Source organism: Colias croceus, chromosome Z (genome assembly GCF_905220415.1).
Source record: "Colias croceus chromosome Z, ilColCroc2.1".
Classification (NCBI taxonomy): Eukaryota; Metazoa; Arthropoda; class Insecta; order Lepidoptera; family Pieridae; genus Colias; species Colias croceus.
The window spans coordinates 16652533-16676072 of record NC_059568.1 but is presented as its reverse complement, the minus strand read 5'-3'; the positions used below and the strand labels follow the sequence as shown (position 1 = coordinate 16676072).

The following is a 23540-nucleotide window of genomic DNA, read 5'->3' as shown; positions in this document are numbered from 1 at the left end:
TTGATTGTCATTGTGCCACGGAATAGCGGTGTTGCGCATTTCAATGTTTAATTGAAGAGACATAACTATTCTATATTTTGATCAATAATGTAACAAGCTATCGTGTTTTTGCGATTTAGAATTGAAATAGTAATTGGGTTATTCGAGACCATTCCTTTATTTTTAGTTTGATTCTGTTAAACTTCATTTTCGGTACACATAAAGAGAAACATTAACCTATTTTATGTATACGTAATTCGAAATAAACGGCCGAATGTATTTCATAGCTGTGTCAGGACTCAGGAGCCTTTTGTATCGATTCATAAAATGGAGCGTCCAGTAGTTGTCTCTTATTGATAGGTTTAATCAAAGGTCCTGTATAGAGAACGCAAAACGATATGTCTTATTGAGTAGTGAAGCTCTGTGCTCTGCGTTGTACTTGACGATATTTACCTAATGATATGGCTAGAATGAGCTCTACTAGTGAAAAGCCTTGGCTTCTGTCTCCGGAGGAGGTTATAATTGTTTTAGTTTAATAGAAACATGTTCGATCTGATAGGATACGGAAGGCAAACTACTTAAACTAAAACATACTGAACACCACAATATCATAATATTGGTGCTATACCAGATTATTATTTGGTTCATATTGTTTCAACTTTTAACGTTGTAAGTGCCTTTTTATGTCTCTGTGTACTTGCCGGTAAATAAAGTCAATCAGCGTTACTATTCAGAAATGCATCCACCCCGCACCTCGCAAGATCACGAAATTTATACCTCTAAGTAAGCTTTCACCGAATATGGAAACATACGTTTTACCTACGCAATACGCATGCCGCGGCGTGAGGACTGCACGCTCTCCATATCACTGAATCCCTCTGGACACACGCTCCGTCCCTCGGTGTAGTCGACAATAATCAATACTATTATCATACTACTATAATACGCCTCACTTTATCGTGTATCTTTGATAGGTGATTAGGAATATGTCATTTTATTTATTTAAACATATATACATAGCCATCAATAGCTATGCTCAAATAAATATTAAGGGTGATGAAAATTTCACATTCGCAGCAATAATTTACTCGCCTATTTTTATACAGAAAACTTGGTCATAAAATTTCTACTTGAAAGAAAATTGTCGGATTGAATCACTCGAATCGCTACGTTTTATTGGTACTGAATGTAAAACGTAGTTGTTTTTTTAATTTCATCTCGTCCTATCTCGGAAATCAATATTCGATTCTACCTCTATAGGTATACAGTTTAGCTATCGTGCGAACTATTGTGAACATGTGTTGAGAATAAACAATTTCTATTATACTTCACGTTAGATAATACAAGTGTGGGCTCATAGATGGGATGTTGCGAACAATATGATGGAAAGTTCTTGACTCGTGACTGTGAGCCACTGCCTACAAAATAAAGTATTTATCATGAACACAGCTTATCTAAGTGCATACGTGTGGACATCGCTTTACATTCACACTGTAAATTGTGGTAAAGTGAGATTGTAAAATTTAAATTCTCTGATAAAATATTGCAAACTAGAGTTTTAATCGACGTGTATTTTGAGTCCTCATGTGGCCTGATTCTGTCATAGACAGAAAAAGTTTGAAATAGCTATAATAATTGATAGTTTTGGTATTTTGCACAGTTATTTGTCGGTTTGCCTTATTCGGTACGTCCAACAACGTAATATATGGTAGAGCCTGCTAATTATTATCTATTGAATTACATGTAATGCCAATGTAATTTATTAATTATAGAAATAATAGCTTTGTACCATAAGCGAGTATCAGTAATCGGCGTTTATTAAACAACGTGGAAACTAAAAATTACTATAATTCGAGTTATTACTGCAGCATTTTAATATTTATAGCGTACTGACGTTGGTTTTCCATCTTATCATAATGTATATGATACGTACGATATCTACGGAAGTTACGGGAGTGCTATGATGCAATCGGATGTTTATAACTAATTACAATTCTGCTGCGAAGAGTTGTTGGATACGTTCCGAAGATACGACTAATTATTCCAACCGTGTATAGACACGTCGACACAGTCCAGCGATTATATGCTAAGGTATACAAAGGTGAGAGTCGAGGCACAGACTAAGTCGTTATTACACTGATAAGAGTACCACGGTGTCGGGTTTTAGATGCACTAGTAATTAATCTGATGGGCTCGGTGTTCGATGGAACAGCCCGTTTGTGGAACCTTATCGGGACTGGAGAGATGCTATTAATTTCCATCCATACATAGTGCAGATTGAAGCCAAGGCAAATACATCGGCAGCTTGTGAACTAGTTAGTATCTAATATACCGCTAAGCGTGTATTATTTGTGGAAATATCTCGGTTCATGCAGCACTCTGATGTTGATGCCGCCGGGGCTGTGATTCGAACTTTGGTAATATTTGCAGTTTGACAGGAAAATCATTTAGAGGATTGTGGTTACTTAAACTTTGAATACTTTAACTCAAAGTTGAACCACTGAACTAATTTGTTTCTATATATAACTACTATTTACATATTGTCTCAAACAGTCATATTGGATGGAGGATACGCCGCATATTTAATGAAGTTGATCCCTTTCTTTCTAATTTTTCTATTCCCTTTCTTATTGGCACAGGATTCTGTGGCTGTGGGCTATCCTTATACGGCGCCTCCGCTATTAATGTCTCGAAATTGGATACAATAAATAATGCATAAATGCTATTTTACTAGTTCTCATATAGCTAGTGCTAAACAAGGCAATGTCTGCGCGGTGTACTTCTCTTTTTTGCGTTGGGCGCCTTCGCGATATTAATATTCTTTGAGCTACGATGTTTTACAAGTACGACGATAAAAAGCGCCTTAATAAAATGATGCGACTCTATCGTGAAGTGGGCTTATCGAATGTTGTACCTAATTCCTGTATAATGCCTTGATGAGGAATAGACACATTAAATTGGTGCGGAAAATCTCCGTGAATATCCTTGAATATTATGAGTATGGCTCTTTAGAAATTTCTAATGAAGATAATACCTGCTTGATCTAATTATGTTTCAAAACGTATGGAATCTACTTTAAAAATGTAGGCACCCATCTAGCGATATTTCTTGCACGTTTTAACTTCAACAACTGTCCGGTAGACACGAGCTTACACCTGTTTTCTATATAATTGGGATACATTTATAAAGATTATAAAGAAATTTGTGCATTTCTCGTCATTATTCATTATAAAACTCACAAATTTAAGAGTCAAAACTTTCACAAATATTAATACGATGTTATTGATCACCAACAATCGATAAACTGTACAAATATTAAAGAATTTAATGACTCACGGCGACCGCCAAAACTGTAAATAAATACGGTGCTAACTCGTCGGAAATTACGTATTAATACATGCATTGTTACAGGAAGGAACGCGCCGAAACTGTAGACTTGAGGAAAGTGCCCAATATAGTTTTTTAAGTGACCTTCGACAGTTATCATACGCAAGGTCCAACCGTGTTTGGTGTGTGAAATACAATAATTGGTATTCCGAGGATAGAGCAAGAGATAAAGGACCATGTAATTGTTTAGAATTATTTGCTATCTGTTTTGTATGGATCTTCTTTGTGTACTTTTGTCGTCAGCGTCTATTTGGTGTCCCGGAGAAATGTCTGGTAACAAACTAAGCCGCTCAAGATCAAGAAGCAATGTGCTAAATCACTTCATAATACTTTTATATAAGAAAAAAGACACAAATTAATAAATAGCCATTCAAAGAATGCATTGAATGAAGAGCACGAAGCACTTGGTGGTTTGTTTTATATCTTGAATCTTCTATATGTTCAATAACGTCTTGATCCGCGGTAAAGTATATTGAAATTGGCTCTCGTGATGTGTGATAAAAGCTTCCCCAAAGCTTTGATATCAGAAAAGTCTTAACGGGAATCCAGATAGCTGCCACAAATATAATACCTAAATACCTTTTACCTTTAACAGAAACATTTTGAGAGAAATGCAATCTTCGCAAGTAAAGGATTCTCTTCCATCAAGGATTAATTTAAATTTAAATAATTTATACATTTCATAAAACAAATGAAGTCCTCATTTCGAAGCATATCTTTGATGTATGTAATTATGTATCTAACCTCCAATAACGATTATTTGTAAGTTGTTTGAAAATATCGTTGTGGTAATATATTCAAGGATATTTCATTGAAAGCAGATATATACATTAACATTAAGACAGTCATTTGTTATCATACTTTTAGCAAACCATAATTTGTTTTTTAATATGCTGGCATTCTAGGAGATATTAATTATTATCTTTTGCAATTATTTCTACTTTATTAAATATATTAAGCAAAAGTAAACAATAACATTGCTATAAAGTAGAGGCATGGGTATTGGGTATGTTTCTTGATATGATTTTTATCCACTCATTTCGTTTTATAGGTTTTACGAGTGTTAACCATCGATAATTATTTTTAAAATTCCCTGCGGATATTATTGCAATATTTTCTTACTAGTCTTTGGACCGTTCTCTGAGTTCTCTTCCCAGTTCCCACTATCCCAGTCAGTGAGCGTAGGAAGCTGTAATTGAATTGCAATGAAGGAATACGAGTCTGTTCTTAAACCCAGAAGGTACAAGACTGGAGTGAAGTATTTTAATATTCTTAGGGGATAACTCAAATGCTGAGGCGCTGGAGTTTAATTACATTCCCGTTGCCGTATCAAACGCATACAAACAGTCCTTAAGGTCCACATTCTTATTGCGAGAAATTCATTAAAGTTAAATAAATACGTGTATTTCGTCCGAGGGAGCGTTATTGTGACGGGATGGGACGTGCAATCGAATCACATTTCTATTAATGTATAGATACTTTGGATTTATAATCGTCTGGGTAGTCTCTCTGTTGGTCAATTTGTTTTATTTATTTGCAGCACTTTATTGGTTTCTTTGATATTTGTTAAGAACTAATATTATTTGTCGTGTTTTAATGGGGTTTAAAGGTAAACAATTTTCACTCAATGTAAATTGTAGAATTTGTTCAATTATTCAACTAATATGCTCTTACTCTTATAAGCATAAATTATATTCAATAAGCTGACACGTGTATATCCGCACGCGTAAATCTATTAAACTGTTTCATACACAAATTCCGAATATTATATTATATGTCTTATTATTAAAGTTTGGCATCAGTTGTATATATTACGGAATAACCTAATGTGTTCCCGCTGATTGATATTTCCACGCTTTGTACAACACATCAATAAATAAAACGTAAATGGTGCTAGTTTTACTGACAGCTTTTAATTTTTTGCGCATCGCTAGTGAACGACCCGACAATTCGGCAAAATCACTTTAAAGCGTTCATAAAAGCCGGGATAAGGTTTTCAGGATGAAAATGTTGCCCGGAAATTTCGGGGTGTGTTTGTGGGACAGTGATTTTTTCGTATTTTGTTTGCAAAGATTTTATAGTTTACTCACATATTTCGTTTTTAAATGTGTTCCATAGTTTGGCTGCGTTATAAGAAATTGCTTTTTTAAATATTGGGCAATGTTCAAACAAAGCGTATTGTGAAAGCATTATGACACACGGCGAGGTTACAGAATAAAGAGTCACTCGTCACAATAATTTGAGGCGCTCGTAAGTGAACATTAGCTGAGTGTAGAGAGGTGAGCCGGCCTCCTCCTACCTATTATGCTCCACCTCGAACTAATTCGACAAAATTAACCATCAAGCATCGACATTTCTGTATACAAAACATTTCAATAAAAACCTATTGTTTGTCGGTCACGCCGCCTCGCACGCCTCGTCTTCGACTCTGCCTAAAATTAGTTTTTCCTTGGAATTTACATACGAAACGATGGAATTTTGACACAAATATTATTTTGACACTTGTGACCTTATTTTGTTAATGACAGTTTTGACGACAAATATAACGCATCAGCATTGTTTGGCCTTTTGGAATGTGGACGGATGCATGGCGCAAACTGTGCGTTTATATTCCTGGAAAATAAATAAATATTCACCAGTTTTCATGGAATTTGGCTTCTTACTTTGATATTTATTATTTTGTATAGTTGTGTTTCTGAAGGGGTAGTACTTTTGGAGTTACTTTTGTTTGATTGAATTCAAGAAAAACATAACAGTAAGGATTACAACCAAAAACATATTCAATATAAACGGATACACCAAATTGATTTAACCAATCGATATACACAGCGTAATATTACATAAACTGCAGCTTCCCGAAGTGCGGTGTAACTCGATTTTGTAAAGGAGTCTTCGATCACTTCTGCCTGGCTGCCGGCACTGACACTTGCAGCAGTACAAACGGCAGCCGGGATGCAATGCGTTATCTCATCTCTCCGACTGACTGCTACTGTATTCATTCGATTATTGGAGGCTAGATTACAAACTCTTGTTTAGGCAGTAGGCTTTGAGTTGTCATGACATTAACATAGTTGTATTGAGTACGCTTTAATATTAAAAAATTCCAACATTGTTTGGAGTGTTAAGTCTGATTGTATTGGTATTCAATGGAACGTTTATATCTGATGGCGCATTCCACGCATACTATCGTACATTGGAGCGTAAATGAACCGATACTATAGTATTTAATAAAGTGCAATAGCATTGTTGTTCGCAATTGAGTAGTTTTCACTGCTATTACGCGATTGCGATAGTGTGGCGCATGTTAATGCGATGCCATCGGGTGCGATTATGACATAGCCGGTGCGTGCGGAATCCGACACTACATAGCGATGTTAATTGGTGATTAGTTCGCTTGTTAGTGTAAGTATTGGAGCCTTAACAGCAGCGGTCGACGCGCGGACTGTCGCGTGCCGACTCGCCTAGTTGCCGCCGTGCGAGTAAAGATGTTTTGTTCCTGTTTTGCTGATTAGTGTTCACGCATTTGAAATAATGGTATGGATTAGGTGGTTGATGGGTAGATTGTGCAGAATATAAATTGAATAACAAAAACTAACAGGGAAGGCTAGAAAACGATTATAATTAATGTTTTACTGTGACCACATCGGCATTTTCTGTAACAGAATTGTGAAGTGTGTGTTTTTTGTTACAGTAATAAAATGTTTTAAATTTTGTAGGTTCAATACCGCAATTAAGTATGTTTGTTCGGCTGTTGGGAAATAATCGCGTTAAAACGTAAAAATGCCAAATTGTTTACTAACGCGTTCCGATTGAACCGTTTGTGTACTTTGTGCAAATCACTAAAACGAGCCGCGTGACGTCATCGTCATCGGCTTTATAGTGTTACTTAATGAATAGCGCTTTAATTGCTCCAAACTTGTGAGAGAAATGGTGGACTAATGACTCGGCACAATGTTCTCAGTGGATGTATTAAACGTGTAGGTTTTACTTCGCACGCCGCGCCGTACCGCTGCGGCCGGCAACTAAGTTTTAAGATTCGGGCCATTTACTGACGACTTTATTAGTCTTTTACCCGTGGCCGTGGAGCGTCCGTCTATTAAAACAAATAGTATTGAATTTATAATGAGACGAGCAGAAATGCATTAATTACAACGAAATATTCAACTTTATTACGATTCAAATATAAAACAGCTAATTAGCTCGCAGTTAATTATATGAATGGGAATGACCCATATTTCCTGTAATAATAGTAGTTTTTAACATAAAAGCTGGAATTATATTTTGTATTGAAGAGTTTAAAACTGAGTTGTGTTTATCCAATAAAATGTTTTAATATAAAAAGAAAATCAGAAGGTAAAATTGTCCGTCATTCCGCGTCGCTGTTATTTAAAAAGCACTTCGATAATGCCGCGGCACTGTGAACATTACTTGCTATTCTTTTTTAATCAAATCTAGATACAAATGTTTTCCATTTCATCTAATACTGCGGTTTCCAAGTAATTTTGTACCTGCGCCACCTTATTGTGAATTTAATATTCATATTAAATTAACTTTTATAAAGAAAACTTGATATTGATATGGAATACGGAATATGTAGCTAATACTTTGTTGTCGAGGGATTTCGCTATCAAGATCGGAAAGTACTCTAATATTGTTTGATTGATCTGCAATTACATTCTAATATGAAATTTTGTGTGAGTCACCTTTACTGGTAAAACCCTGATAATACGCCCAGGAGGATTTACTATTATTAACTTTAATATGTTTTTACTATTATTAATTAAGGTATTCGCTTGGTGTGATGTAAAAAACTTCAATGGGCTTATCATATAAATTGACCAACGCCGCATATTATCACATACTTTACTCAACATGATTACTTTGATAAAACCTTCTTCCGAGTAGAAGCATCGCAACACACTCGCGAAGAACATGTGTCGTCTGTTACACACAGTACGTACACACATCGACTAACCACTGCCGCAAAACAAATATATAAACATCATTTTGAGTGAACACCGAATAAATATGAGGAAATTACGTTTAGAAATACAAGTGTGACGCCCGGGGCTACGTACGGCTCGGGCGGTTTAATTTCCGTGCGCCCAGTGCTATGTTTGTGAACGTATTGACGGTGACGGATTGTGTCAAATTTGTTTTTCATTTCATTGTGACGATTGGCTTTGCTGCACGGATATCAGGGGCCTTAGACAAACGTACGTAACGCCATGGAATAGAAACTGCTAACGCTAATTATTGACATAAGCTCATGACATTTTGGTAATGGTTCGATCACACTACCAACGACGCAGACGACCACGACCAAAGTTCCAATCTTGCCGAAATTTGTTCAAAATCAATATTAAAATCTCCCGTCATTCTGGTACTCAGGAATAAAAAAATTCGAGGTCAATTAATAAAAAGAAATAGGGTTTTTTGCGATTTTGGCCGAGACGGTAAGTTTATCATACAATCACCTGAACCAAAATTGTATATAATCTAATTATCTATAAAAAAGGTTAAATACATTTTTTTCTAGGAGCCACCGTTTCTATGAAAAACCTGTTTGTTTATCCATTGATCTCAAAATTTTTTTTTCCAAACACCAATACGACAGGAAATTCTTAAATTTCATTTTTAATTGTGTTTTGCACAATTTTATTTAATTGCGACTGGATGAAAATTTTGTTCGTGGTCGTCGTTGTCGTTGGTAGGGTGACCGAATCCTTATGCAAAACATCATACGCTTATGTCAATTTCTATCGATAGCGTATTCTCCTTTGCGTTTTGACGTTTGGCTAAAGGGGCTGGGTAGGTATAGAGTGAATTAGCAGGTAGAAAAGTGAATCCGTAATCGATCAATAATTACCTAGTAAGGACTTTTCTTTTCAAGCTCCCGGTCTATCGCATCATTATGGGATGGATTTGGAAGGTACACTTGTTATTGTTCGTTATTACATATCTCTTGCGCAGTTGCTTAATCTGCGTGTGGAATGGACGTCGTGATTGTTATTTGAAAATTGCTTAGAATTCAATTAAAATGGCCCCGACCTAAATCCGGTATCATCCATTAAAAATAATTTTATAAATGAATCTTAATATCGTCTTGATTTCTGTGATGTTTTGCCTCAAAACCTTAGTTTGCAAATTTGCAATATATGACCAAATGTATTTATCGCTTATTTGCGTATTTCGCATTTGCTCTGCCTCTCTCATAAATAATAGACGTTGAAAACTATGAGCTGTATGTTCTAAGATCTCATTTATATCAGCCGATATGATATCTGTGTCGGCTATTAAAGCCAGTATATAGAATTATATAAGTATTGTCTATAAATTTCTTTAATTTTAAATAAAAATATGACCATATTTGGTTTGATAAAATTTTTAAAGTGTTCACAATTTTTTTTTTACATTGTGCGAGATGAATCTACACTCTACAGCATATTACGTACAGACAGTTTCAAACGAATCTTTGTATTATCTCATATTAGAAATTTTATATTTGAAGTAATAATAATTATGATAAAAATAGTGACCTTAAATTTTTATACTTAGGTACATAGTAATTATATTCACACGATAAAGTATCGGTAATCGGTATATTATCGTCATCGCATCGGATGCTGTGTGTAGACTATAATGTGGGATTACTAAAAATAACCGCACAACTATATGTGGAATGTGTAGTAAACAATTCAATTGTTCTTCGTGCGTTGAAAGAGAATTAATTTATTGATTTATCTTCCCGTCGTGACCTAAGACATGATTATAATAAAGAGATCGATTCAATTGTTTATTTACGGTCTGTAAACAAATTATCGTGAAGCAATATTATCGAAGGGAACTCGTCGGTATTTAGCACGCTTTTCGCTTCTGCAATTTGTTCCGAATACGATGTAACTTTATTTTCCGAAGTAACTAATTGTGCTTGCGTAAAAAATCTTAAATCTTCAATAGTTTTGCTGGGAAAATTTGTTCGTTGATGATTAGTAATAGAATGTATACTTACAATGTATAATTGATCATTTGTAGATAACTTAGAAATTGATCTTAAAAAGCTATGAGATATTCCATTAGACTTTCAGAGTCAAAAGCCTTGAGGTAGTGACCAATAGCATTGCGAAAAAAGTAGTTTGATAAAAATTGCCACTTGCGTATTGGCTCAGCGAAAGTCTATTTGTATTCCACTTATTTGCAAGTAAGCAACCTATCCCGCATTATACACGGCAGTAGGTGCTAGTCAAACAGGTGTGCTCATGTGTCAGTATGGTGATGGGTATGCTAATGCTGTTGACGGAGAGCCGATTGTCCTGTAAATAGGGCGCATAATAACCATGCCGCTTTGTTTTTAACATTTTACACTCGAGCAGTGGATGCATTATGCGCGTGTTATGCTTTCCTTGCGGTGTTTTGGTTTATGCTTTTGAATTATAGATTTTTATGCACAATTTATTCACTGTTGCATAAGGTGTTTGGAAAATTTGTAAGATATAGTCTTATAGAAAAAGGTAGAGAACAAATTGGCTAGTGTTTTTCTATTCATTAAAAACATATTTTTTAAAGTAAGACCAAATAATATCAAATTGACTCATGTTGTTAAAACTTTTGAACAAAGTTAATAGATAAAAAATGTAACTCAATTAAAATCATAGTTATTTTGTTATTGTTTATATTTAAACTCATTAACCATTATCACCTGTAATCATTGTTTATAAACATTAATTTGTATTGTGTTTAGGTGCATAGGTACGTTTTATTGAAAGTCATTGTACAGGTTGATATTTTTATATCAACTATTAAAAACTGGTTAAACTTCAACTTATAAAACCAAAATCTATAATATCAGGTTTGCAAAGCAAAAGGGTCTTAGTACAACAGGTATTTAAAGTGAAATAGTTTAAGTGTGTTAAGCTTTTACATGAGCTGTACGGACGGCAGTAGTTTTCCCAGAAGTGTTGCCCGAGTGTTTGGCCCATGAGCGTCCTTTGATTGTAATTAATGACATCTGGGGCTTAAGGGCACACTTGCTGTGAAGTCTTTAACATAACTAGATGTTAGTAATAACTGGGTTTACCTGTGAACGTTCTTTAAGAGGTGTTATGCTTTACGTGATTGAAATAAAACGTTTTGATTTGTCGATGTGATATGTGTAATGCTTTTATTAAAACGTAGTCAAAACTTATACGACCTTTATAATACTAGTGTGAATGAATGCATTTTATATTTAAAGGCATTCGTGAAAATTGAATGTTATTCATTTTATTTGAAGTAATATAAGCGAATATAATCCATTAGGAAGCACTCGGTGACGTGCGATCGAGCCGACGCGGACGGGCCTTTAAATTTCGGTAACAATGCAATCAATCGGATGACAGGGCTGAAAGATTTAAAGCTTGTTTTGTATAGTTTTGTACCGAATTTGACGGACGGCGTGTCGCTCTCAGATACCGCTTTGGGCAAATAAACAAAAGCTCGTCTTCAGCGCGCAACTCATAATGAATATGAAGTGGCGAATTAGCAGTTGCGTAGTGATCGTGCATGCTAAGTAAAGCGTATATTCCTGGAGCGTGTATGCTCTGGGAACATCGGTGGTCGATGTCTGGGAATGAGACGTTTATATGCAAGAGTAATCTCGACGTAATATAGACGATTTTCTTGCGACGTTCTCGTTGAGGGTAAATGTATCGGAATGTAAGACCAGCCATGTGTTAGATTCGGTGCATTCTTTTAGTTGAGGCGCATAATGCTGTTCTATTTATTTGTTGTTTATTAAAAAAACTTAATAAAATTCAAGTATATTTTGAAATGGACCGACGTGATTAGTTGTTATTACCTTATCAAATATGTAAATTTAGAAATTTTTCTAGTATATTTTTCTAGAAAATTTTCAACATTGTTTTGAAAAAAAATATAAAATCATTCCACTCTTGATTGACAAAACATGGGCGGAAATTTTAAAATATGTTCTGATTGACGTCTTTCTGTCACCATCCGTTGACGCCGCGATGTTCTTGAAAATCTATTTATAATAATTAGTAGACCGGACTCTCAGTGGAGTTTCGTTTGCAAAAATAGCGGACCTAAATCTGACTTCTGATATATATTGTATAGATCCCAGACATCCTATAGACAGATGTTGCCAACCAGTTTTGTGGTCCCCCTCTCCCCACCCCGGGAATTAAATATGGCATACAAAGAAAAAAATAAAAATTTCTAAAACATTCCGTGTGTGGTATCAAATGAAAGAGCTTATTGAGTAGATCACGAATATATAGCATACTATAACATTTATTACACTTTCTCTAAGATTTTTTAGAAAATTTACGAAAATGTTCCATTTTTGAGATAACTTTAAACCACTATAGATTGAAAACTCATGAATATATTTTTTAAATTATTATTTTAAATAATTAACAATAGTCCATTGTTTACGATTCAATAGTTCGTACAGTGAAATAGTTGCATGGGGGAGTGGGGGGAGCATTCAAAGATGGCGAGTATATTTTCAAGTTTATACCAGAAATAAAGGCCCAATACAAAAATATCGGTGTCAGGGCTTAGAATAATTATCTCTGCAATATGGCAGAACATTCTGGAATCAGCCTCTGTGTGATTAGATTTCAAATCGGTAACTTCAGTGAAAGTTGCGCCTTGAAATTTAAAACATTTTGTGGGGTCATCAAATCCACCTACATATAGCTCACTTATATTATATTACGAACTATTGAATCGTAAACAATGGACTATTGTTAATTATTTAAAATAATAATTAAAAAAATATATTCATGAGTTTTCAATCTATAGTAGTTATAAGTTAACTCAAAAATGGAGCATTTTCGTAACTTTTCTAAAAAATCTTAGAGAAGGTGTAAGAAATGTTGTAGTATGCTATATATTCGTGATCTACTCAATAAGCTCTTTCATTTGATACCCCACACAGGATGTTTTGGAAATTTTTATTTTTTTCTTTGTATGCCATATTTAATTCCCGGGGTGGGGGGGGAGGCGGACCACAAAACTGGTTGGCAACATCTGTCTATAGGATGTCTGGGATCTATACAATATATATCAGAAGTCAGATTCAGGTCCGCTATTTTTGCAAACGAACATCTCCTTGGAGCCTGCTCTATAGATCTCGGTAATTTGTGAATTATTCTCAATATGTTTTCACAAAGTTATTTATTCACGCTTATATTGCAATTACCTTCTGATTTAATTTGTCACATAACCGCTCTTTGCAATGTAAGGATAATTCGTATTTCAAATTTCAAACAAATATAAGTCCATATTTGGTAGAAATAATAGGAGAATATTACCTTTGTTACGTTTAGTAATCTGAATGTGATTTCACTAATGAATCGAATTCATTAGTGAGACCAACAGGTACGTTAACTCCTCGTTTAAAGCTCAGAACCATTATGTTTGTATAACTCAACTATTGAAATAATATTCTTTCTACGCAGTTATTTAACAAGGTTTCTTTAGGCAACTTCATTTATTTTGACTTACTTAAGATTACGTATTTTCGAACAGTAAATGTAATAAATTGATTCTAATTGGATGTGATGTATTACCTACTTTTGAATGCAAGCGAATGCTCATATGTCGATATGGATATGAATAGAGAAATGATGGTTCCATGTATGCTTTATTATTAACTAGCTTTCCACCCGCAGTTTCGCCCGCGCAGTCAAAGAAAAACCCGCACGGTTCTCGTTCCCGTGGGATTTCCGGGATAAAACCTATCCTATTTCCCGGGGTAAAAAGTAGCCTATGTACTTTCTCGGGTATCAAAATATCATTATACCAAATTTCATGCAAATTGGTTCAGTAGTTACGGCGTGATTGAGTAACAGACAGACAGCCAGAGTTACTTTCACATTTATAATATTAAGTATGGATTCCTCATCTAAAGAAGTACATTTATATATTAAAAACATGATTGAATTATTTCATATAGCGGATGTAAAATGAATTTTCATTCGAAAGTTGGAATATTGAACTATATTCAATATTAGAAATATCAAATCCAGATAGAGATTAAAAACTGAAAATCTGGATTACGGAAAAATCCAAACATCGATTTGTACAAGTCCTCTGTGATAGTTTTTCCGTGAAAATATGATTTGAGGGTACCGCGTGTTCGCTGCACAAAGCCGGGATTGATGAATAAAATAATCCACACATGCGAGGCCGATACCATAATGTTTCATCTGGTTTTGTTCACTTCATCGAATCTATGGAAATCACTGATCGCTCCCTTTAAACTGGATTGTAAGGCAGATTGCATCTCCTTTATAGAAAAATCCCAGTATTTCTGTTTAATAATTGTACAAATTCCAATTCTCGTAAAGGTTTCTTTAGAAATATTTTCCCACCCGCTTTATTTCCCCCCAACTGGGAGCCATCGACAGCTTTTACGGCTACATTAATATTGATGTTATTCGTCTAACACAGTCACGTATTACTAGCAATTATAACTCGGACCTTATATAGATCGACTTCTCATAGCTCCACTGTGAACAAAAAACTGCTCTTAGACGCAAAAGGCAAAGCGAGCTTACGACAACTCCTCGAGAGAAGTCGGATACTACTTATTGCTGCACTGTGCACTTTGTATGAGTTGCGCTGCTTTGTGAAACAGTATACTATATTTTAATATTAAAAAGTTTACTTTTGTTAAAATAATATACTTAGGTACATATTTTCATAAACTTCTCTGCTGTAATAACATGTTTCGGTTGTTGATTTAACTATAAATTGACCTCGTTCATTACATTAAATGAAAACTCGATATCATCAGAGCTGAACAGTGAACTTGTTCGAGCGGGTCCTGAGCTAAATAATTTTGATACGTAAATGCTAAAATATGAACTGCGGAGTAAACTAAAGAGCGGTCTATTAAATACACGTATTCGATAATAAATTAACTGCAGTAAATAGTGTATTTAATGAAACACTGATTAATTCGAAACGTATCGATTGTAACATTCTAACGTACATTCTCTTAATTATTATCTAGCCGCGATAGCTGTAGTATTTGTTAGTGTGCAGTTGGCGCGAGTCATACAAGCTTTTACTGGCTTTCTTATCAACGATCGGTAAACACGGTGTGATAGCATTCCGCTTCGCGCTGCGAGTCGCACCTAGCCCGCCGCCGGCCCGACGCCCGCAGCCCGCCGCCCGCCGTCTTCCGTGCACCCGCCGCCTGCCGGGCACCCGCCACCCGCCGCACACCCGACGACTGATATGATTTCATATGACATTCATTTGTATTAAACTATTCGTTTACTACATATCTACCTACGTGTATCGATTATAGCTATATTATGATTCACGCAAGTGTCGCCGTGCAGTTATTGATGTGTTGTGTGGATTGTTTTGACTAAAGATTTAATGTTCAAATGTAATATTCTAGTAATAATATTTACTTTAATAATAATAATAACACATTGTGTTACACTTTGCTATAACGCACGCGGAACTTTGTTTTATTTTAGACGGCAATGACACATGCAAGTAAATTGTCTTCTGGATACAAGAGCATCACTGAGTTTCCCTTATCATCAGGCAAAGTGTTTTCTTTATCCCTAAATTAAAGATAACGCTCATATAATTAAACACTGGAACTGTTCACATTATTCATTATACTTTATACGAGTAAGAAAGTAAACCACATCCTGTAAAATAAACTTAAATCCTAGTTTGAATCCCTTTAATAATAGAATAACACTTATCCACGTCTACCTCATTAACCAAAAGAAAAGCGATCGGGTTGTTCGATTCTCAATACGTTTCCCCGCTCAGATGTAATTACACATTTAATAAGAGCCGTGACGGTAACGAATGCGATTCTTTTCTTGAACAGTAATTTTCCTTTATCGGCATCAGTTGGTGGCGAGGCAGGTCTGTGTTAGTTCCTATGTGATATATTCTTGTATTTAATTATACGGGATAGTGCGGTTTTGAGAATGCCAGGTAGTTATCAGACGTGCTGTCGATTTTTTTCACGCTTTAGTTTTTGTAATAAAGTCTAGTGTGAACAAATTAGACGCATTTATAAACGGGTTGTTGTTTCGTTTTTAAGGATGCTTTTCTTCAATTGGACTGGTTTCTTTTTTCGTTGTGCTTTGTGTGTTTGTAATTTTAGTTCATTCATTATTTAAGTAACTACAGTAAATTTTAAAGTGTATTACAAGGTTTAACATCTTACAATTTAGATTAAGTTAGAGTGTGTTTGCAATTGTAAGAGGCACTTGAGTTTATTATTGAGTTACAATCTCAGCCACTTGGAACATAACATTTCCTAGGCTATGAATCGCGCTAATTAATATGTTATCTAAACTGAACTGCGGATTGAGAGTTAGAGACTTTCTATAGACGTCCGAACTCAGCAAATAGACGATGGTCCGAAACTTGGACGAGCTTGCAACTGAATTGAATTAAAATGGAAGTTAAAACAAGCTGCGCTCTTGTGTGTTTTGTGAAATAGATGAATTTACAGTGACGTTCTTAGTACTCAATGTTTGTGGCAGTTGGATAGAAAATTACTAGAAATTTAATTATTATATTGCTCGGTGAGAAATACAAACATTCGAACATAGAAATATACTCTGATAAAAGTTAAGATTTACATAAAGCATAATATTATAACAGTTCTTTACATCAATACCCTTCTTCGATCTTGACACTACCACAAAGTTTCGCTGTGTTACGATACAACTTATGATGTACAATTTACAATGGCGTATGAATGCAGCCAAACATCTGTACACGTGTGACGTATCACGGCAACTGTTAGCTTGTTAGAGAACTACACAACTCTGCAACTTGCTCAACTTCTAATGTGATACCTTGACGTGTGTATAATTGTCGTTAGAGATGTGTTGTAGCGCCAAACTTCAATTAAATTGTACATTACAGCAACAGCGTTAAATTTGATACTTTTTGAACTACAGATTACGTAATATTATCCCTCAGTTGTTTTTAATAAATCATTAAAGTGTTAGCTAGTTTGTACGATTTGAGACAGGCACCTGTCATTATATGGGATTCCTATATCCCTTAGTTAAACGTAACTTTCTACAATGCAGACAACACCCCGCGTTGCCGCCTACGTTGATGTCGCTTAAGAACACTTTTCATCCTGCTGTTGCCTTCAATACAAACGTGTCTCTACTTGTATCTAACCAGTAACTATTGTTTCAGTTCAAGTGGAACAACCTCGACGCCACGCCATGGATCCGGGCGAGCTAGATGACATGGCGCGGCGGCTGGTGCGCACCGGCCGCTTCCTCACCATGCACAAGCGGCGCAAGAAGCGGCTCCTCACGCGCTCCCTCTGTCAGGAGACGGGGCTGCTTGACGACCTGCTCCTCGGACAAGTCAAGGCAAGTGGACACAGTGACTGACGAATGTACCGCGCTCGTATGTAGTCGTTCATGTAAGTCCATATTTCGCAACGCGTTTTTTTATTGATACGTTGCGATGCGGCGATGGAATTTTGTTGTGCAGCGAAGGTTTTGATTATTGTGTGTCTTGCTTTGGTGGGATGTGTTTTGTTTTACTTTAGTCTTGTTTTCTTTTCTTTATTTCTAATTGATATCAACCTAAGCGCTCATTATCTAATATCTAGACCGGCTAAAACCTATACACATACAAGGAATCTTATGCTTTCATATATGAACTGTATATTTGTTAAATTTTATCCAAAACTATTGTACAGGTTTGCTTCATTTGATATTTAAACTATCTATTATTGCATTATAAAAAAACTCACGTAGATTTTTTTTAGTTATTGATGAAACTAACAGAAAAAGCTATGCATAAAACACTTTTTTTTAATCGCTTATAATTATTGTTATAAAGTGTTTTAAATAAGTTTAAAGCTGATAATTTTACCATGAAATGTTTTTAATTATTTAATTTTTACTTATTCATTAAAATCCTTTGAATTGTTTATGCTGTTTGTTTTTTGCAGCTTTTAGCTAAGTTTATTTAAAATATATTTTTAAATGAAGAAATGTTCGCTCTAGGGCTCTCTCTCAAAGATCGTTGTCATCTTAGATATTTTGTTTCGCCCGTTCCAGCAAATTAGCGAAAGTACAACGTCGGTGTCTTGTTTTGAATTTTTCGCAACAATGGAAAATCCTTTGGCCACATTTTATAAAACTTTTAAGACGAGCGCTCGAAACAAAGGAAAACGCGTATCGTCACGGCTTCATTCTATTCGCTTTGGTCATTACGCTGTCCTTCGATAAGTCGGCTGTCAAATTTTAATGTCATTTGTTAGTATTCATGAGGTGGCATGGGCCACGGGCATGTGCGGCTTGTTAACGACGCCAGCGGAGATGCGACTCAAGGCGACGGCCGACGCTCGCCGGCTTCTTACAGTTTAGTGCGAGATATGATAGAGATATTCTGCAGTAAACACGCGGGCGCCGCGGCCGCTATGATAAGTAACATACGCCGCTAATAATAACAGCTGCTATTATATATAAAAGTAGATCTATTGCGAATCCGAAATGAGATTCATATTCAGGACGAAATATTAGCATGCGATTAGGATTGGGGCTAATATTGGAAAGAGTGTGTATCAGCCATGAATATAATTTTATCATGTTACCTATCCATTAGAGTGTGCAAGTTTTTAATGCGCTTAATGTTTATATTTATTCCATTAAAATATTTCACACTGAAATTCTAGCTCAACGTATAGTAAAGCGGATTAAAACCGTGAATAGTATTTATGTACTATAAAGAGTTTTGTATTTAATCCTATTTGAGTATTAACATGTGAAAAGTACTTAATACGGTACAATTATAATAAATAAGGGGATTTATTTTTGAGATATAGATTTTAGTAGTCACTCAATAGAAAGGTTAATCTTTTAAATACTTTCACTGTATCATTTAGGCGTTGGCGCATACGTCTCCATTGTTATCAAAAGTAGCGGCAGAGAAGTGCATCAATGAAGCCATTAGCAGTAAAGCGCAAGATATATTTGTTTACGCGGCTGCGGCCAAAGCGCGAATATTACTGATCGTTCGCGTAAATTAACCGTAGCGCTTAGCTTATTTTCATAAGAATAAAGCGTCACGAAACACCATTAATAATACGAACTATTTATGTGTTTACTGGCGAATTGGTCATAGTAGTGATGTGACGAACTATCGTACGATATTTTAATATTTTATAATTTTTATTTTAACACATCTTTTATAAAAGCTGTTGTAAGCAGATTATGATAATCCGATTAAGACTCGCGTAATACAATAATGGATAGATTGGTTTTTATACTTGAGTATTTAAATAATTTATATGCTACATTAATGTAGTTTCCCACATTTCATGCTTATGAAATGTAATGTTGTGATGCATGTTCACTCGACGTTTCCGAAACATGGTTAGGTTCCGTTGGCGTCCATGTTTGAGCCGCCCCATTCGGGGCTTACACGATATTCCAACCCAACTGGCGCACAATATTCTCACAAGTGGAGATGCCCGAGGTAACAATGCTTTATTATCTGCGCTAATGCAAAATGGGACAGGAACCCTGTCTCTTATTCGGTAGCCATTTTACGACTCTAAAATCTATTTACTCGAGCAAAAATGCATTCTAAATAGCGCAAGATATCCAAAAGGAAATTGACACCGAAATTGACTCGGGGAAGAATTGATTGTTAGAAAACTCGTAATTTTATGCAAAGTAAGGAAGCTTCGCTAGATTCGAAGTAGAATAAATATAGAAGTAATATCTAGATTTCAAAGAATTGAATGATTTCTAGCCTCGGCTTCAATAGATTTCTTAAAATGGACTTTTATATCGTGTCTTCCGATTTAAATTTCCATTCCATATTTTTGTGGATTTCAACTGTATGTCCGTTCTTAATTTCAGACCGTGATAAAGAGATTCGATCCGTCATATTATTAGCAATGGGTTTTCCGGACCTGCTATCGAGAGATTTCTCTTGAAAGATTGGCTCTATAAGATTTAATTTCCAATAAATATAAGTTTACACGCGTTATGCAAGATATTGTTGGACGCGGTTTAATTGCATTTTCATCGGTAACTCGATAATTGCTTATAAATTAATTATGGCCGCCCTGCCTTATCTATTTAAAAACAGGGTCGTTATTATAATGAAATTCGTGAGATAAGGAGATCAATAGGTGCTTTTTTTAGCTTCGTTAATAGTGTTAATAATTCTAGAACATATTTGGAAAAGAATCTTAATATTTATACTGAGCTTTAACATGGATTGGGCAAACTATTATATTTTTTAATGAAAATATTTTCTGGTAAACTATGGCAAATTTGATTACATGTTATAATCAATTGTTACAATATGCAGTTATTTAATAAACTGTTACTTATTTTACGTTAATGTAAATACAAAATTCTCAACACGAGTAATTCAATTTATTATTGTTACGGAAATATGCAACATTTTGAGGGCTTTTCATATTGAAATACATTACATTTTATCGGATACTGGATGTATAAATTCACGGAATACCTGTGTGCGTGCGTAATGAAATTATATTTTATGTTTTGTTTCGAGTCCCAAAAGTAAGCGGTAAAATGCGATAATTTAGTGTCACACATCACTACTTTCGTGAGGAAGTCGGCACATTAGCGTACAATGTTGTTGACTATGGCGATGCGTCGACCGCTTAAACCACACAAATGAAACCTCTATTTCCTCGCGTATAAAGGCGCTCTTCCCACATCAAACGGTCCAGGGTTGTTGACAAAAGCAGGAATAATTTCACGATGCATTTTGGTCATTGATAGAGCGCCAAGTCTAGCTGTGTGTGCCAATCGTATCGCCGTAAGGCCGTTGACATTCGCTTGTGTTTTGATATCGATGCGAATATTATTTTTACCTCTTTCTATTTGGGTTTTAGTTTAAATAGTTTTTAGTATTAAATACTCACAAATTAATGATGGATATGATATATATTCTAACGATTCTCTGAACCGACTGGATAGTTACAATTATTTTATATTGTGTTGTTTGAAAATGCATTTTATATCATATTGATAGATAGCTCATCACTAGGATGTTAAAGAGAAAACCATAGACTGTGCGCTCAAGTAGGTACTTACTGTAAGCGCACTATTTCACGGCTTCAGTCCGATGGGAAATCTAGGACAGCCGGTGAGAAATCAGGCGCAGGAACATTAAGACGTGTCCTTTGAGGCAAGAAAAGTATTAAAAGAAGATATAATAATAAATAGTGACATTTGGAATCACTGCTGGTCTTGTGGTCGAGTTAACAAAAAGACTAGTACCCAAGCTTAAATATCTGTCTATTTTCACTTCACTATTGTTGTCCAAAATTTTTGTTGTACTTTATCTAAAAATTTGCTTTTTATAAATATTCATGTAGGCAATATGGCAATGAATGCTTTGCGAATATGATTTAGCGCCTGTTTCACAATCGTAAAGTAACGTCGCTTGCGTAGTAGTTACCGGACGTCTCCTTCTTTCACTTTGAATAACTTGAGACGGCATCATTTTTATCATAACGCCTTACTCGGTCATTGAGAAACAGGCGCATATGTTGAACGATCTATTCTACGGCGCTATTACGAAGGTTTTCTTTGCCTTTTAATGAACGTGTAAGTACTAAGTACTATAAAATGTCACCGACATAACTATATAAAGCTGTATGTGTAGGTACGTGTTCGCTTTCAAGAAATCCAATCTAGCGAAGCCTTTGTCCAGAGAATTCACTTAATGAAACAGTGCACAAGTTATTAATTTTTTCACTAAACCTTGCACAGCTTTAATGGGGTCGAGATTTTGTAATATCGCCGTACATATAGGTCTAGGAGGTGACACGTGGACGTGCCGTACAATCCGCTTAAATAATGCCACCGAGAGGAAATTGAAATCGTTCTCGATGAGTATTTTCATTAAAATATTGGAACATTCGAAAATAGAGTAGAGAGACCTCGCCTACTATAGATAGATACAACTTATAAATACCTTCGTGACGTGGCACAAAAGCGAAGGCACTATCCGAACTCCGTTCTCTGAAAGTTTGCACGAAGTCCAAACTTGGCACTACAATTTTAGTCATTAGCAAGTCCAATATAGTGTAGGCGAGTGAGCGGATTATACGGCTTGTCGTGTGTCGATGGTATCGGCGCCCTTTGTCACACAAATGAACATCGGGACAGAGTGGGCCCTGTGCGAGAGGATAACCATATCTCTTTTACAGTGCATCCTGCAGCAGTCCGTGCAGTGGAAGTTCAACGCTTTCACCTTGGAGACAGTCTCTGGCGGTGAGTAACTTATTTTTCTAAATTAGTATTAAAAATGGGGTATTTAAGTCGTTTGTTGATTGTTCTTAATGCATTAATATTAAAAAAAAAAGAAACTACATTTTTCACCATTGAAAAGCTTTATTAAAGCCTTTTATAATAGTTATCGTGGGTTAAAAGTTAGTTTATTATAATATATGCCGGTGTACAGTTTTCGAAGTAAAAGCCTGTTTTATACTCAATTGTTTCCTGACATCTATGTATACCATGTTCTTTGGCAAATAAATTAATTTGAATTTGAATTTATTCGCTGAAGTGTCATGGATATATTTAGATACTTCAGATGAAAATGCTTGAGGGAGTTGCAGAGGTATGATTAAGCTATATTTTTCAGAACTTTCGCCTACGATGAATGTATTTTGTTTGTATCTAATCTCTTATGAAACATTAAGTAGGTATATACTTGTTGACTATTTTCCCACTTTTCATTTATTTAGGGCGATCTTACAATCCTTGGTTAAAATTTATCCGTCCAATAGAGTATTACACGAACATTTTAAAATGTCACCTGTCATCTGTCAAATACGGACAATTAGAATACATTTTTGAAATGGTAGTTTAATACGTTATTCGATGAATAAGTTTTAACCAACGATTGAAAAATTAATAAGTTAAAAATTATACTTACCTAGTTTAAAATTATTGATACTAATTAATATTTAAATCATAATCATAATGAATATGCTACCGATATTTCACTATGAAGTTTAAGCTTTAGTAGTTCTTTTTTAATTTTGATCAGGTAGCCTTAACTTGTGGTATCCTTGATTAAAAAAAAAACAAACAGACCTGTTCATTTATTGTCTCTTTTATTATTTATATATACTGCGAATA

General features: G+C 35.2%; 1 protein-coding gene across 3 annotated transcripts in view; it reads left to right on the top strand.

The window, feature by feature from the left end:
• The window catches only part of LOC123704944 (cAMP-specific 3',5'-cyclic phosphodiesterase 4A-like), a 95773-nt gene that overhangs the window by 18785 nt on the left and 53448 nt on the right, over positions 1-23540 (top strand). For 2 of the 3 annotated variants that reach the window (XM_045653447.1, XM_045653448.1), the window contains exons 3-4: positions 17578-17759; positions 22604-22667. In XM_045653447.1, coding sequence (XP_045509403.1) covers positions 17578-17759; positions 22604-22667 — 246 coding nt within the window. Of the gene's footprint in view, positions 1-15448; positions 15471-17577; positions 17760-22603; positions 22668-23540 lie in introns of those variants that run through there. The other variant, XM_045653449.1, reaches the window with a different exon arrangement.